At 35.2% G+C, this 12,514-nt stretch overlaps 3 protein-coding genes across 7 annotated transcripts; 2 read left to right on the top strand and 1 right to left on the bottom strand.

Moving 5' to 3' along the window:
• Positions 1-1,392: 1,392 nt before the first annotated feature.
• LOC114734118 (protein NUCLEAR FUSION DEFECTIVE 6, chloroplastic/mitochondrial) lies at positions 1,393-4,860 on the top strand. 4 transcript variants are annotated; one of them, XM_028921649.1, is made up of 3 exons: positions 1,393-1,645; positions 1,724-1,845; positions 4,124-4,860. In XM_028921649.1, the coding sequence occupies exons 1-3, from the start codon at positions 1,482-1,484 to the stop codon at positions 4,129-4,131; spliced, it is 294 nt and encodes a 97-aa protein (XP_028777482.1). In that variant the 5' UTR covers positions 1,393-1,481; the 3' UTR covers positions 4,132-4,860. The 4 variants fall into 4 exon arrangements, with proteins under 4 accessions (XP_028777482.1, XP_028777479.1, XP_028777481.1 ...); XM_028921646.1 differs by lacking the exon at positions 4,124-4,860 and adding an exon at positions 3,831-4,077; XM_028921648.1 differs by lacking the exon at positions 4,124-4,860 and adding an exon at positions 3,184-3,417.
• A 211-nt stretch (positions 4,861-5,071) lies between these two features.
• LOC114734124 (uncharacterized protein At4g28440) lies at positions 5,072-7,534 on the bottom strand. The gene is made up of 2 exons (XM_028921660.1): positions 7,195-7,534; positions 5,072-5,577 (listed from the first exon to the last, which is right to left on the bottom strand). The coding sequence occupies exons 1-2, from the start codon at positions 7,442-7,444 to the stop codon at positions 5,387-5,389; spliced, it is 441 nt and encodes a 146-aa protein (XP_028777493.1). The 5' UTR covers positions 7,445-7,534; the 3' UTR covers positions 5,072-5,386.
• A 1,251-nt stretch (positions 7,535-8,785) lies between these two features.
• On the top strand, positions 8,786-11,837 carry LOC114734094 (protein DEHYDRATION-INDUCED 19 homolog 4). 2 transcript variants are annotated; one of them, XM_028921601.1, is made up of 5 exons: positions 8,786-9,158; positions 9,283-9,416; positions 10,502-10,579; positions 10,940-11,244; positions 11,409-11,837. In XM_028921601.1, exons 1-5 carry the CDS (start codon positions 9,077-9,079, stop codon positions 11,518-11,520), a joined length of 711 nt encoding a protein of 236 aa, XP_028777434.1. In that variant the 5' UTR covers positions 8,786-9,076; the 3' UTR covers positions 11,521-11,837. The 2 variants fall into 2 exon arrangements, with proteins under 2 accessions (XP_028777434.1, XP_028777435.1); XM_028921602.1 differs by having other exon boundaries at positions 8,791-9,158; positions 11,412-11,837.
• Positions 11,838-12,514: the final 677 nt, after the last annotated feature.

The following is a 12,514-nucleotide window of genomic DNA, read 5'->3' as shown; positions in this document are numbered from 1 at the left end:
TAATAAGAATTTGATGTATGATTTATGAGATTGTAAGTTCAAATTTTATAATCAATATAAAATTTTTATTAATAAGCAATCTATAAATATTTTTCTAAGTTTTTTTTAACTCGAAAGTGTCTTATTTTAAAGAGCCATCATCTAAGTTTGTGTCTTTTAAAAATATAAACGTTCACGTCCAATTCTATGATTTTTTTTTTATGGTTGACTTGAATCAAATTGAGTGATATACTACTTCCGGTCTTTAATATAAAATTCTATTTGACTTTTATTTAGTCCTAAATATAAGATTCTAATTTATTTTTTTATCATATTTATATATTTCTTTCTAAAATAGTTTTTCTAACAAGGATAGTTCTAGTCAATACACTTGATTAGTAAGGATATTTTAGGAAAAATAACACCTATTGATATTTTAGGAAAGATAACACCTATTTAGAACAAATAACTAATTCAACTTATTTTCTTAATCTCTTCAAATTAGTCAACTGGCTCTTATAATTAGAATCGGAGCTAATATACCGTGGCTCAACTACTTTTTAACATAAAAATTAAAGTGAAGCGAATTATAAAAGTTCATTAAAATCAAGATATTTTTTTTAGGTGGGATTTGTGCTTGAGTTGTTGATTTTACAAATAGGTTACGAAAGCTAACTTTTTTTTTTTTTTTTGCCGATTGGTTAGAAAAACCAGCTATACTTTGTTCGGCATGGTTGTGAATTGATTCTAATAAACTATCAATAAATTAAGAAATAATATTTAAGATTGATAAATCCACTTTGATTCCATATCAATCAAATAAGTTATAACCATTAATATGGTTAAGGCTAACACAAATATTCACCTAAAATTTTTGCGGGATAACGTTAGCAAAAATCTACTTGACATGATGAAACAAAATCCACTCAATTTGTAGAAAGCTTCATAACCGGCGTAAAATTTGGGAAGCAGAAAATTTTATAATTAGGCTAAATATTTATTTTTATTACTTGCATTAGTGTGAATCTTATGTTGTATGGAAAATAAGAAAATGACTGATATTATTTATATAATTCATAATTTTGTTAAAAATTTTATATATTATACATAGACATATATAATACGGCCTGAAGTCGGAAGTTAAATTACAAATTCTTGCTTACGTAATATAGTGAATTTAAAATGAATCATATGATCATGAGATTCATGACTTATAAAAAAAAAATTTATAACTTATATTATAAAGTACACATATTTTTTTTCTAACTGTGTAATAAATATTGCATATCGAACTCAAATATATAATTAATTGTTTTGACCCAAAAAATATACTTTCCACTCGGTTGAAACGTAAAACTCAATTTATAATATAATTTATATTATAACCGGAGGAGTATAAATGAATTAAGGTTTTTTCGTTGTAACTCCCTTGCAAAATTGTAATCCGCAAAAACCTCTCGCTTTGTAGCTCCCTGTTCTGCCGTCCAAACATCTCCTGTCCGATGATGTCCGCTGGAACCGCCGCTGCCGCCAGGTCCTTCATTTGCTCCGCCGCATCTCGAACTGTCAGGAAAGCCAAGTTGGCCGGGGGCCCTAGAGTTAGTCGATCGACATGTTCACCGTTTTCGATCCCGAAGCAGAATTCATTCTCTCATCCCTTGTTCAGGTTACCTCTCTTCTCTCTTGGCTATATGCTGAAAACTTACCATGTTTCCGAATTTGCTGACTTGTCTTCTCTGGAGAGGTTGCCTGTGGAATTGAGCTGTTGTGTGGAAACGATGCTCCCATATCATACTGCCACTGCTTCCCCATTGCTCACTTCCATGCTCTCGGGATCTTGCCGATCGTGCGGTTGGAACCCAAAAGGTATTCGTTCTTTCTCTATATGGAATTATCTGTGTTTGTGGGATGCGTTGTAGATGATATATTGGTTATTTGAATGATTGAATTTAAGGCTTTTGTTGTTGATGATATCCTTGAAATTCCCGGGGAAATCTAAGGGAAGGACTTGTTTTCTTTTAGCTTCAGGCAAGCTAAATTATATTTTTTGCGTCTTTAATCATGAAATATAATTGACTTTCAATACTTTTTAGGGCCAGCCAAGGAATCATGATGTTTATGCTTCGTGGAACGGGGTTTAAAATAAAGCTGAACTTTACCGGTCTTATGTATGAAGTGTTCGAGTATTTAACAGATGTTCTTGGTACCATGCTCCGAAATTTAAACTCTTTTAGGTCGTTGAGCCTTTAGTCGTTTCTTACCTTATCATAGCACCTTCTCTTCTTTCTCCTCTTGTTTTGTAGCCAAAAAACATACAGGTGGAATTAAGGTAAGATAAAATGGAGAATTTCTTTTTTATGTAACGTAACGATATGATGGAAGATTTGGCAGACGCAATACAAGATGCAAATTTGTCCATACAATCTTATTTTGACCCCCCCCCCCAACCCAAAAAAAAAAAAAACCTGTTGGATTGGAGAGGGCAGTTCATGTTAAATGCAACCGTTTGTTGCGCGCAAACTTTTTCTCCCTCCTTTACTTTGTCCCGCCCTAGCTGTGGAAGGATGCCGACCATTTCGCCTGTCTTGGGCAAGAGAGAGACTAGATGAAGATTGAGCATCAAATACGTGTTAATGGGACTGCTCTGCAGTAAATGAAATGAGAGAACTGGATTTATAAATTTAGGATTTATTAAGATGACAAGTACCATTTCCCTTGAAAAATGATTTGAGCTAATGATGCAACCAAACACATACATGGTCTGCATGCTGCAGTTTGCAGCATCTCCTCACAACAAAAATCTTCGCCACCTTTTCTTATACCCTCAGAAAAGAACTACCACTGGACCACAGATATCACGTATGCATATAACTAGAGTAGCTTTGTGCATTTGTGTAGAGCTCAAGATAAATTACACTTTTCATGACATATGAGTAGTGTGACTTTCAATGACTTTTTATTGAATAGTGCCTTTCATCCTGTGTAATAGATACATAATTCCATGCTAATAACGATTTTGAACTAGTTTGGAACGATTCTTTTTTTTTTTTTTTGGGGGGAATAATTCTTAAAATTTTACTGACTGCTATGATTTCTTGGGGAACTGGTTAACCATGCAAGGAGATTGATTGCGTCTAATTTAAGCTAGGGAAGTCAATATTGAAGTAATCATATGAAGATTGTACTGATTTATTTGATTATCAGTTTGCAATCAGGATATCTAGTGAACGACGGAGGGTTCCAGGAAAGTTATACATAGATGCGCTCTTAAAAAGGTGGTGAAGTAAAATCTATAGGATTTCAAATGCTTCTTCCTTCATGTTTGTATTTTGTAATTTCAGACTAGCAATCACTGAGAGTTGTTAAATGGCCCTATTGCCCTGATTCTCGACGAATAAATTTATATTCTATTATGGCATTTTGATTTCATTCCCAAAATTCATGCATTTATGCTATATTGGAGTCCCCTGCACGCAGTGCAAGTTGATAAATGGCGTACCATATAAGAATCCAACATTATGAATTATCATGACCCTCGCGGATTACTCATGTCTTTCTTAAATAAGACCGTGTCTTAAAATTTTATTGCCTAACTGGTTGTGTTATTGAATCCTTTCGAAGCATTTATTACGTTGCTTTTATCTTTAGGCCTGTATATCCCTTGGCTGCTCGTGTCGCTTAGAATGTTAAAAGCATTATTCTTTTTTCGGCTGTTTTGTACTCGTAGAAGTTAAATGTTGCTTATTAGATGCCAGAAGTTTGCCCGAACGAGAATACCCATATATTAGTGCTGGTGCTTCAAGTGTCTCGTCCGCTCCTGAGAATGATTTTTTTTTTTTTTTAATATGCAGGATATGATTCCATTGTATTGCTATGAACATTGTGCGATACTGCGAACATTATAATTTTTCTTTCTTCGCAACTTCCTTTTTGATCTGGCTGTTTTTGTGTAGGATTGGAAACTACCAAAATTACCTGTCTCCACTTGTTTTGCTTTGACATGTTACTTTTATGATGTGGATCTAAACGATTGGTGTGTTGGAATTTGATAACTATACTTAAATATGATTAGTTACTTGCTCTTTTTTCTTTTCTTTTTTAATCTCAGAGTTGCACATTTCTTAAGTTTCTTCTTGACTTGTAGATGGCTGATTGTTGTTTGTGGGTGAGATGTATTGCGACTGCGTTTCAATGAATTTGGCCAGACCTGCTTGGAGGGATTTTGTTTTTTCCTTGTTTAGATGTGAAATTTCTCAACCAAAAAAAAAAAAAAACAAAAGAAAAGAAAAACAAAATAGAGAGGAATTTCTCAAAACTAACATGCATAAGTATATTCCAGAGCGTGATGTAACGCTTGAAATGAGCGTTCTATTATTACAGCCAACAATTACTAAATTGGAATGTGTATTGTCTGCGAGTGACGATGATACTTTCTTGGGAAGCTGCTTTAAATTAGTATGGCGGTATGAGGACCTAGAGACTTGGCGAATAGCCCTGCTGATTTTGCATGATATACAAGTTGCTTGGCTCAAGACCTGTTTTGTTGGCTACAGTGTTTGAATGGAGATGACTGGGAGCAGGGTGCCCGCCTTTAAATGGCTTGGCCTACAGTTTCTTTCTTTCTTTCTTTTCCTGTTTCCTTGGACTGGCCATAGATGATAATGTAAATAATCACGCAGAAGTCAGATTTTCTTAAATGGTTTGTGTGGCTAGACCTGTTTGGAATCCCAAGGGTTGGTAGCTTAGTTGCGACTTTCTTTTAGGATTCATTTTGTTTATGAAAATGCAGATACAAGGAAATAATTTTTCATTTTCAGAATGTAAAATTTTAAAGAGAAGTATGAGTTTTGTTGATTCAATAAACTAGAGTTCAATTTCGCATGCGACTCATACATCACACTTTAAAGTTGAACAGCAGTGTATTGCTATGCCTTGGAAGAATTTGCTTTAACTCTGATGCAATAAATAAACCAACATCGAAATTTGGAAAACCTGGAAATTTAACGGTAAAACGTCTTTGAACTTGATAAAAGTGGGAAAAAAAACCTAATTATCTTGTCCTGGCTTATGCGATGTGAATGCAAAGAGCGCGTAGGAAAAGCCTGTAAATTGCATTCAACTACAAGCAATTCTTGATCCAAAGAAGTATTCACACGATATTATAACCCCCTAGCGTTCATTGGATACAAGTGCTGACAAAACTAACAAGTCAGAATCCCTTGACGCAGACGCGTTTCTAGTGGCATCAACTTGTCTCAAAAAGATGCCAAACATGCAATGGAATTACATGCTGATTTAAGTAAAAGAAGGCATATCAATCCATCCTTCAAGTTAAAAGTTTTACCTCGGGCAATATCAGTAGCTTGGTAATCAAATCATCAGGTCATCTTTCCACTCTAAAATGGTATCATTCTTCAACCACGTTCACCAATTCATATTCCACCAGAGAAAGGTTGTTATCCTCTTTGACTACAAAATTTGCAGGTTCTGTTACCTCAATTCGGCCCCATTTGTCCACAGCTAGCCTCATTGATCCCTTAAACATGTCAATCTTCGCATTTCGAAGGATTACTGTGCTCTCTGGCTTCATCAAGTCCACTGTAGCAGAAAAACAAGCATCACGTCATTACATAATTGAGCATATCTGATATCTCTATTCACTGAAGTATGTTTGGATGGGGAAAATGGAGAAGGGAAAATTTTATTGAATCTATCTATTTGGGTTATTTTGCAGGGAAATTAAATGACCATATTGTCGTTTAAACTACCCACTTTCCTTCCTTTTGTGTCTAATTTCTCTGCAATCTTCCTTTCCTTTCCCCTCCTAACTCCCAAATGTACCGCAGATATAACATCTATAGCCATATCACTAATCAAAGCATCCATGGATTTTAATTAATTGAGTTTACTAAAGACTTCAAAGCTCATGTAACTTAAACGACATCTCTACAGACAATATAAAACCCAATCTATTCCATCTCTATGAGTCAAATCCCACTTTTCCTCTGCTTTTAGTTACCCAGTTAAGCCTAGAATACGTCTTCAACGTTGTCCTGTTTGCTTTCTATATTCTTCCAAGTAAATAAATGAACAGAAATTTCACACTGAAGAGTCAATGTCGACAGCACTATCTTGATAATCATTAATCATCAATGATTAGTTCTTCATCTTAAAGAGGTTAAAGAATGTGTACTTGAAACGGGAGGAAAAACACTTGAAAGTAAAAAATATAAAGTTGTTTATCTGCAATATATTAGCTTACTGGCTAAAGTAATTCTAGATTTCGAGATCTTTTTGCTTCAAAGAAACCCAGTGTTAAAGTAAATTGACGAAAGAGGCATTACTGGCTAAGTGGTGACGTGAATAGTGATGACATGATAGTACTAACTGAAGAAAACTTAACAATTTTCTGAATCCATGACCTTGTAACACCAATATTGGATCGCATCAACTCAATCAAATAGTAAAAAAAAAATTGCGGTAACAAGTTCAGTGCAGCTCAAGAAAGAGACATCAAATACCATTCGCATAACCTTCAAAGCAAAACTTAATCACAAAAGCACAAAATACAAACATGTTGTTACTTGTTACCATTATCCTACTACCACAATGACCCGCATGTTTCCCCAAGCTATCATTATCACACCCTTGGGCAAAGCAACTCAAGGGGAAGCGCAAAATCCATCCTTGATCAACTAAAATTGGCAAAACATACATAAAAAAATGATCAAGGTCCACTTTATCTATAAAATTTCACAACCCACACAGATCCCGGCAAAATCTGATAAATTTGACTCCTGAAACATAAAAAGCTATGACCTTTGGATGTAATTGTGATGCCATGAGGATCATTTCAATAAGATGGTATATAGATTTCATGTAACCGACCCAGATAATAAAATTTAACGCTTTTCATCGGGGCAGCCACATTATAGTCACCACCCTAGATCCGGATGTACAAAACACCTCCGAAGTCTCACTTTCCGATTTCCATAATCAGTGCATCATAAAAAACCGGAAGAGTCCCACAGAGAAACAATCGTGATTTCACAGAATCCACAATAATGTAGATCCGATCAACGAAATCCCAAATAAAAGGAAACATTCGAGCAATCAAAAGGCAGCCCCCCAGATAAGTTTGCATTTTTTAGAAGCGGAAAAATATTTTTAAAACAAAAACAAAAAAAAGGAAAAGGAAAAGGGAGGGTCTAGGACCTTGTTCGTTTCGAGCAGTGAAAAGGATGGCGCCGGTCTCGTCACCGACGAGGCACTCTGCGATTAGCGTTGGACGAGGGTTCCGAGAAGAAGTGGAGGGTCGTCCTTTCTGCAAGACGGTGTTGGCAGACACGACCTTAACGACCAAGTTGTGACCGTTGGTTCCCGGTTTCAGTTGATCCACTTTAACGAACACCGGCTTCCTCTTCACGGGTGTGCTAGCTGTACCTCCTTGCTGATTCGACGCCATTGATTCCGATCCCCGGATTTCTTTGCCTTTCCTTCCTTCACCGGTTCACAATCACAGCGCTGTATCAAATTATCATTCACTTGCTTGCAAGTGGAGACTCATGCTGATAGATAGTCATTTCTGCTTTTTCGGTTTTCTTCTTCGCAATAAAGCGACACGTCGTTTGGGTTTGAGCCCAATCGTGAACGTCACGACTCACGTGACACCCATTGGTGGGTTAGATCGAACATCAAATTAAATAAATTTGTTGAGTTAATTTAATATTTAATTTGATCTTAAATATAAGATTTTAATTCACTTTTTATTATATTTATTATTTTTTTAAAATAATTGTATATATTAAAGGTTCAATTAAATAATAGTTCTAATTAATAAAAATTATTAGTAAAAATATTTTAGTAAAGACAATACCTAATTATTACAAATAACCAACTTAATAAATTTATTTAATATATTGAAATTAGTCAAATGTTTCTTGTAATAAGCACAGGAGGTAGTACTGTTCATCCGTGTATTACTATATAAGCTCATCCATTTCCAAAATCACAATTTGAAATGAGTTATTTGTAAATATATAATTTGATTTTCTAAACTTGAAATGAATTATTAAATTTGAAATTGTGATGGGAAAATAAAAAATTCTTCTCTTAACTTAACAATTAAAATCACATGCTGATGGATACAAAAATTTGATTGATTTGATTAACTCAGATTTAATGCCCGAATTTAACAAATTCACAAGTACATTATAAGATATAGGAAAAGAACGCCAGAATCACTAAAGCAGGTGAATATATTGAAATTTCATGTGTAAATTTAACATATTCACAAGTACATTTCGATTTAGGTACGTCGACAATTAGGTTTGAATTAATTTCAGGAATGTTAACATTATTATAAATCCAAATTAACCTTCTTTTTTTGCCTGAATTTAACCTTTATTTGAGTCTATGCACATGAAAGAATTCCTAAGTTACGATTGTTTTCTATTTGTGATATAATTTGGCTTAACTTGAATTAGTTAAAATTATAATGTAACTTCTACATATCATATAGGGGTTTACTTTTTTTTTTTTTAAAAAAACCTCTTCTCGACTTCTAATTTGTTTTGACTCAAAAGTAAAAAATAATGTTCTATGTTCACTTGGAATTATAAAAAGGAAAAAAATTAACAAGCTCGTAATTACAATACCAGAATCGCTAAAAATATAAACAAAGCGGCAAAATCTCTCCAACCACCGAATGAAAAAACAGGGACATGTTCAAAACCGACCGTAAGCTTGTTTTGCTTTTATATCTTCCCCGAGACAAACCCGACATTTCCTCACAAATCCCCTCCTGGCCACGAAAACAAACAAGCCCACGTCTCTGTCCATCTCTCTCATTTCATTCCGCATTTCTCAAGTTTACTTCCTTTGAACATATAATCTCTCTCTTCTCTTACAAAATGTCAAGGTTCCTAAGAAGTTGACGGAACCACTAAACAAACAGCAATAGGGGTTGCAACTTTCTTATTGTGAACAACTTTAGGACTGATTTGATTCCATTCCATTAAGCATTTGCGCGAGTAGGTGGCTTCCATCAAGACCCATCTTTCAGAAAGCTTGATATTTTTGATCGTTCATTGGTTCTATGGATTCTGATTTCTGGACCTCGCGTCTCGCCGCCGCCAAACGCCAATATGCGTTTCAGCAGCATCAAAGTTCCCAATTAGGTTCGTTTTGAGCTTAGTTTCAATTTTTCCTCCCAATTTGTCTTATTAAGTTACTACGAAATATCAAAGATTTTTAAAATTTTGGTGGGCTAAAAATCTGACTTTTAACTTTGCGGGGAGTCAGATCGGTTGGGAATCTATGATTTCGTTGTGGAAGACGAGGTTCGACCTGATTATTCAAGCTCCTATGAAGACGTCGACATCGCGTCCTTGTGTTCGAATCTCGAAGACGAGCACGCGTGTGAATCTAGAGCTACGGTACGATGAGCTGCTACTTTTCCTCCCGTTTTGATGTTATTTTTCCTGGTCGCAAGCCTAGATCTATGAGTCTTTTCAAATGTCTGTTTGCTTGCAAATTACTAGAATGGTGTATTGGTTTTATACAATCCATCATTGTTGTGAAATCAATATCGAGATTCGTTTATTCCCATTTAGGAAGGCCAGCTTGGAGAACTCATGATGGGATTTAAGCCGTGAGGTGAGCCATTTAGATGGATATTTCTTAACATTTTTGCCTCACCAATTTCGGCGAAAAAAGAACTCTTTTCTACGTTACTTGCATGATAAAACCCAAGTCAATGACCGTAGGATATTTATGAGATGCTCTGCCTTCTTGAGTGACCATTGTGTTGCTTTCTCTACTTTTTGGATGCCCTGCAATGATCAATGGCCGGAATGTTATGTGTGCGATGGCCAAAGTGCACTTTTATTCTCTGAAATTTCAGCCTGTAATGCCATTTCAACGCTTAAAAAGAGTTAATGAATGTTAAGGAAAAGGACAGTATCAAACCTTTTGAAGCTTTGTAATTGAAGACTACTAGGAGATTTCGGATCTTAATACACATTAGATAATTCAAGTCGTGGGCTTTCTCTATTTGGAAAAAAGTTGTCTCGTAATAGAACTTTATGTGCTGAGAAGACCTTGTGAGCTTAGAAGCACATCATGAAGAAAACCCAACAGTTATCAAATATAGGTAACAATAGCTGGAGAAGAGAAGCGAGGCTTGAGAATCATGTGAATTTGAGGATAAAGAATTTGAGCTATCACAAATTTGAGATGTGTTTTTTTTTGTTTAAAGCTCTGAATTTATATTGGCTCATGATTGATATGCTTAAAATTTTGAGGTCTTTTGGGATGGACGAGTTTCTCAATTATGGTCGGTTTGAAGAATGTTGCAACTTGAATGATATTAGGGAAAACCAAAGACGCTGAAGATCAATGCATAGCAACTCACTTCTTTGTGGTTACTGCTTGTTAACACATCTCTGTATTAGCTATTTAGAATTGAACTGATCTTTAGTTTCAGTTATAAGGTCTCATTCTTCTATTTTTTGCGATGCAGATTTGTCCAATATGCTCAGTTAAAGTTGCAAGGGACATGTTAAGTCACATAACACTGCAGCATGGACACTTGTTTAAGATATCCTTTATATGCGTTTTCATGTAAAATTGCTGGCTAGAGAGAAAGGGAGATTTGAAATTGCTGGCTTTTTAGATCATGGGTTGTTATTGTCAGACACTAGATTAACTCAAAAGCTGTAGTTTTTGGTACAGCTCTATAAATGGTTTTTACAGAACTCTTCAACATGCCCTTTAACACAAAAAACCATGGAACTTGAAGGGTTGGCAAAAGATACATTCGTCATACTTTAGACCACTGAACCATAGAGGCTCTGATATGATGTCGAATGACAGTTCAACTCAAGCTTTTAATTAATAAGCCATAGACATTTTTATTCAAATATCTAACAGTTGATTGCTTCCCTTAACTAAGGAATACTTGCAGAGGCGACGCAGGTTACGTAGAGTTGCTGTTCCAAGCAGTCAGGCTCTATCCCTCCTGGGCCGGGATCTTCGCGAGGCTCATTTGCAGGTCCTTCTAGGCGGCGGCGGCGCCAGCAGTGGTGGAGGATACCGGTCAAACAGTGTTAACGCGTCCAGTGCTGCAGCTACTGATCCATTCCTGTCCTCCCTTATTTTTAATGTTCCTGCTTCTGAAGCAGAAGATATTTCAAAATCCGTATTGACAGCTTCTGAAGACTCTTCCCCAAAGAACCCAGCGCCATCGCATATATGGAAATCAAGGTACTATTAACTTATAATTTTAGTTTTTGTTAAACAGCTCAACATTGTGAATTTAATGAACTTGAATTGAAGCCCGTCCCACTACTTTAAGGCCAACTCGAATTTATTGAATGAGTCTATGCCCATAACCTAACATGCTTGTTTGATATTCTCAAACTCTGTAGCAGTTTTGATGCGTCGTTGAGTAATGAAGAGCGAGAGAGAAGGATGAGGCAGGCCGCTGGGAGATCTGGGTTTGTGCAGGATTTGTTTCTGTCAACTTTGTTAGGCGACTGATTTGGAAGATGCAAGTTTCTTAAAAGAAATGAATGGCAAATCCCCATTCATTCTAAGGATCTTGATGAAGGATTTCAAGATATTCGTTATAATTGTCCATTTACACCAACCTTTTATAGAGAGAGAGTCTCCTTCGTAATTGTATTATTTCTTTCATTATTAAAGAAAAAAGAAAAAAAAGGGGAAACTAGTTTTTTAGCTGTCAGTCAATGCTCCTTGTAATATATGCATCTGCTTGTCTTGTTTTATTATTGTTTGACGTATTGTTTCCTCGCGTTCAAGTTATTTCAATCAAATTTTACTAGTTTTGCAAAAAATTAAGTTTTTAGTAATACATCACAAAAAATAAGCTAAAATTAGAAAAAATTACGATGAGGTCTCAAAAAATAAATATAATTACTAAAATATTTTAATGAAGAGTTAGAAATTGTCATTTTTTGCTATAAAATTTGTGATTACAAATTAAGTTGACAATAAAAACTTTACATGCATAAGGTGGTTCAAACTTCAAAGTCCCATTCTGTGCCATACTGAGAATGTCAGCATCTTTTTTTCTTTCTTTTTTTGGGAGCCAAAAGAATGTCAGTCCTTGAGTAAGCGCTTTTATCTAGGGCTTTAAATGTGGTCCTAATTAATTCGATTTTTAATAAAGTCTATCTAAGGGTTTTTGTTTACATTTTCATTCATTTAGTTTATGCTACAATTAATAAAATAAAACAACAGGATTTCAGCAGATCTTGAGCAATTTTTTTCCAAAAATAAAAGCAAAAAGAGGGCAAGTTATCCGATTATAAGATAAAAGATTTTCCAAATTATGCAAGTGACATGGGATCTGTCTTGATGCAATAATACATGCTTGCGAGATGGTCAATTAAAATTGTGAAGTTGCTTGCCTAAATAAACATGCGCCTCATCCAACCGTGCAAGGGATGTCACCTAGTCAGTTGTTGTCCTGATAAGACCAAATAAATAATGCCTTAGGTGCACTATATTC

The sequence above is a fragment of the Neltuma alba genome, unplaced genomic scaffold (assembly GCF_004799145.2).
Source record: "Neltuma alba isolate B1F8T4 unplaced genomic scaffold, ASM479914v2 tig00013076_pilon, whole genome shotgun sequence".
NCBI lineage: Eukaryota > Viridiplantae > Streptophyta > Magnoliopsida > Fabales > Fabaceae > Neltuma > Neltuma alba.
This window is presented reverse-complemented; position numbering and strand designations above follow the sequence as displayed.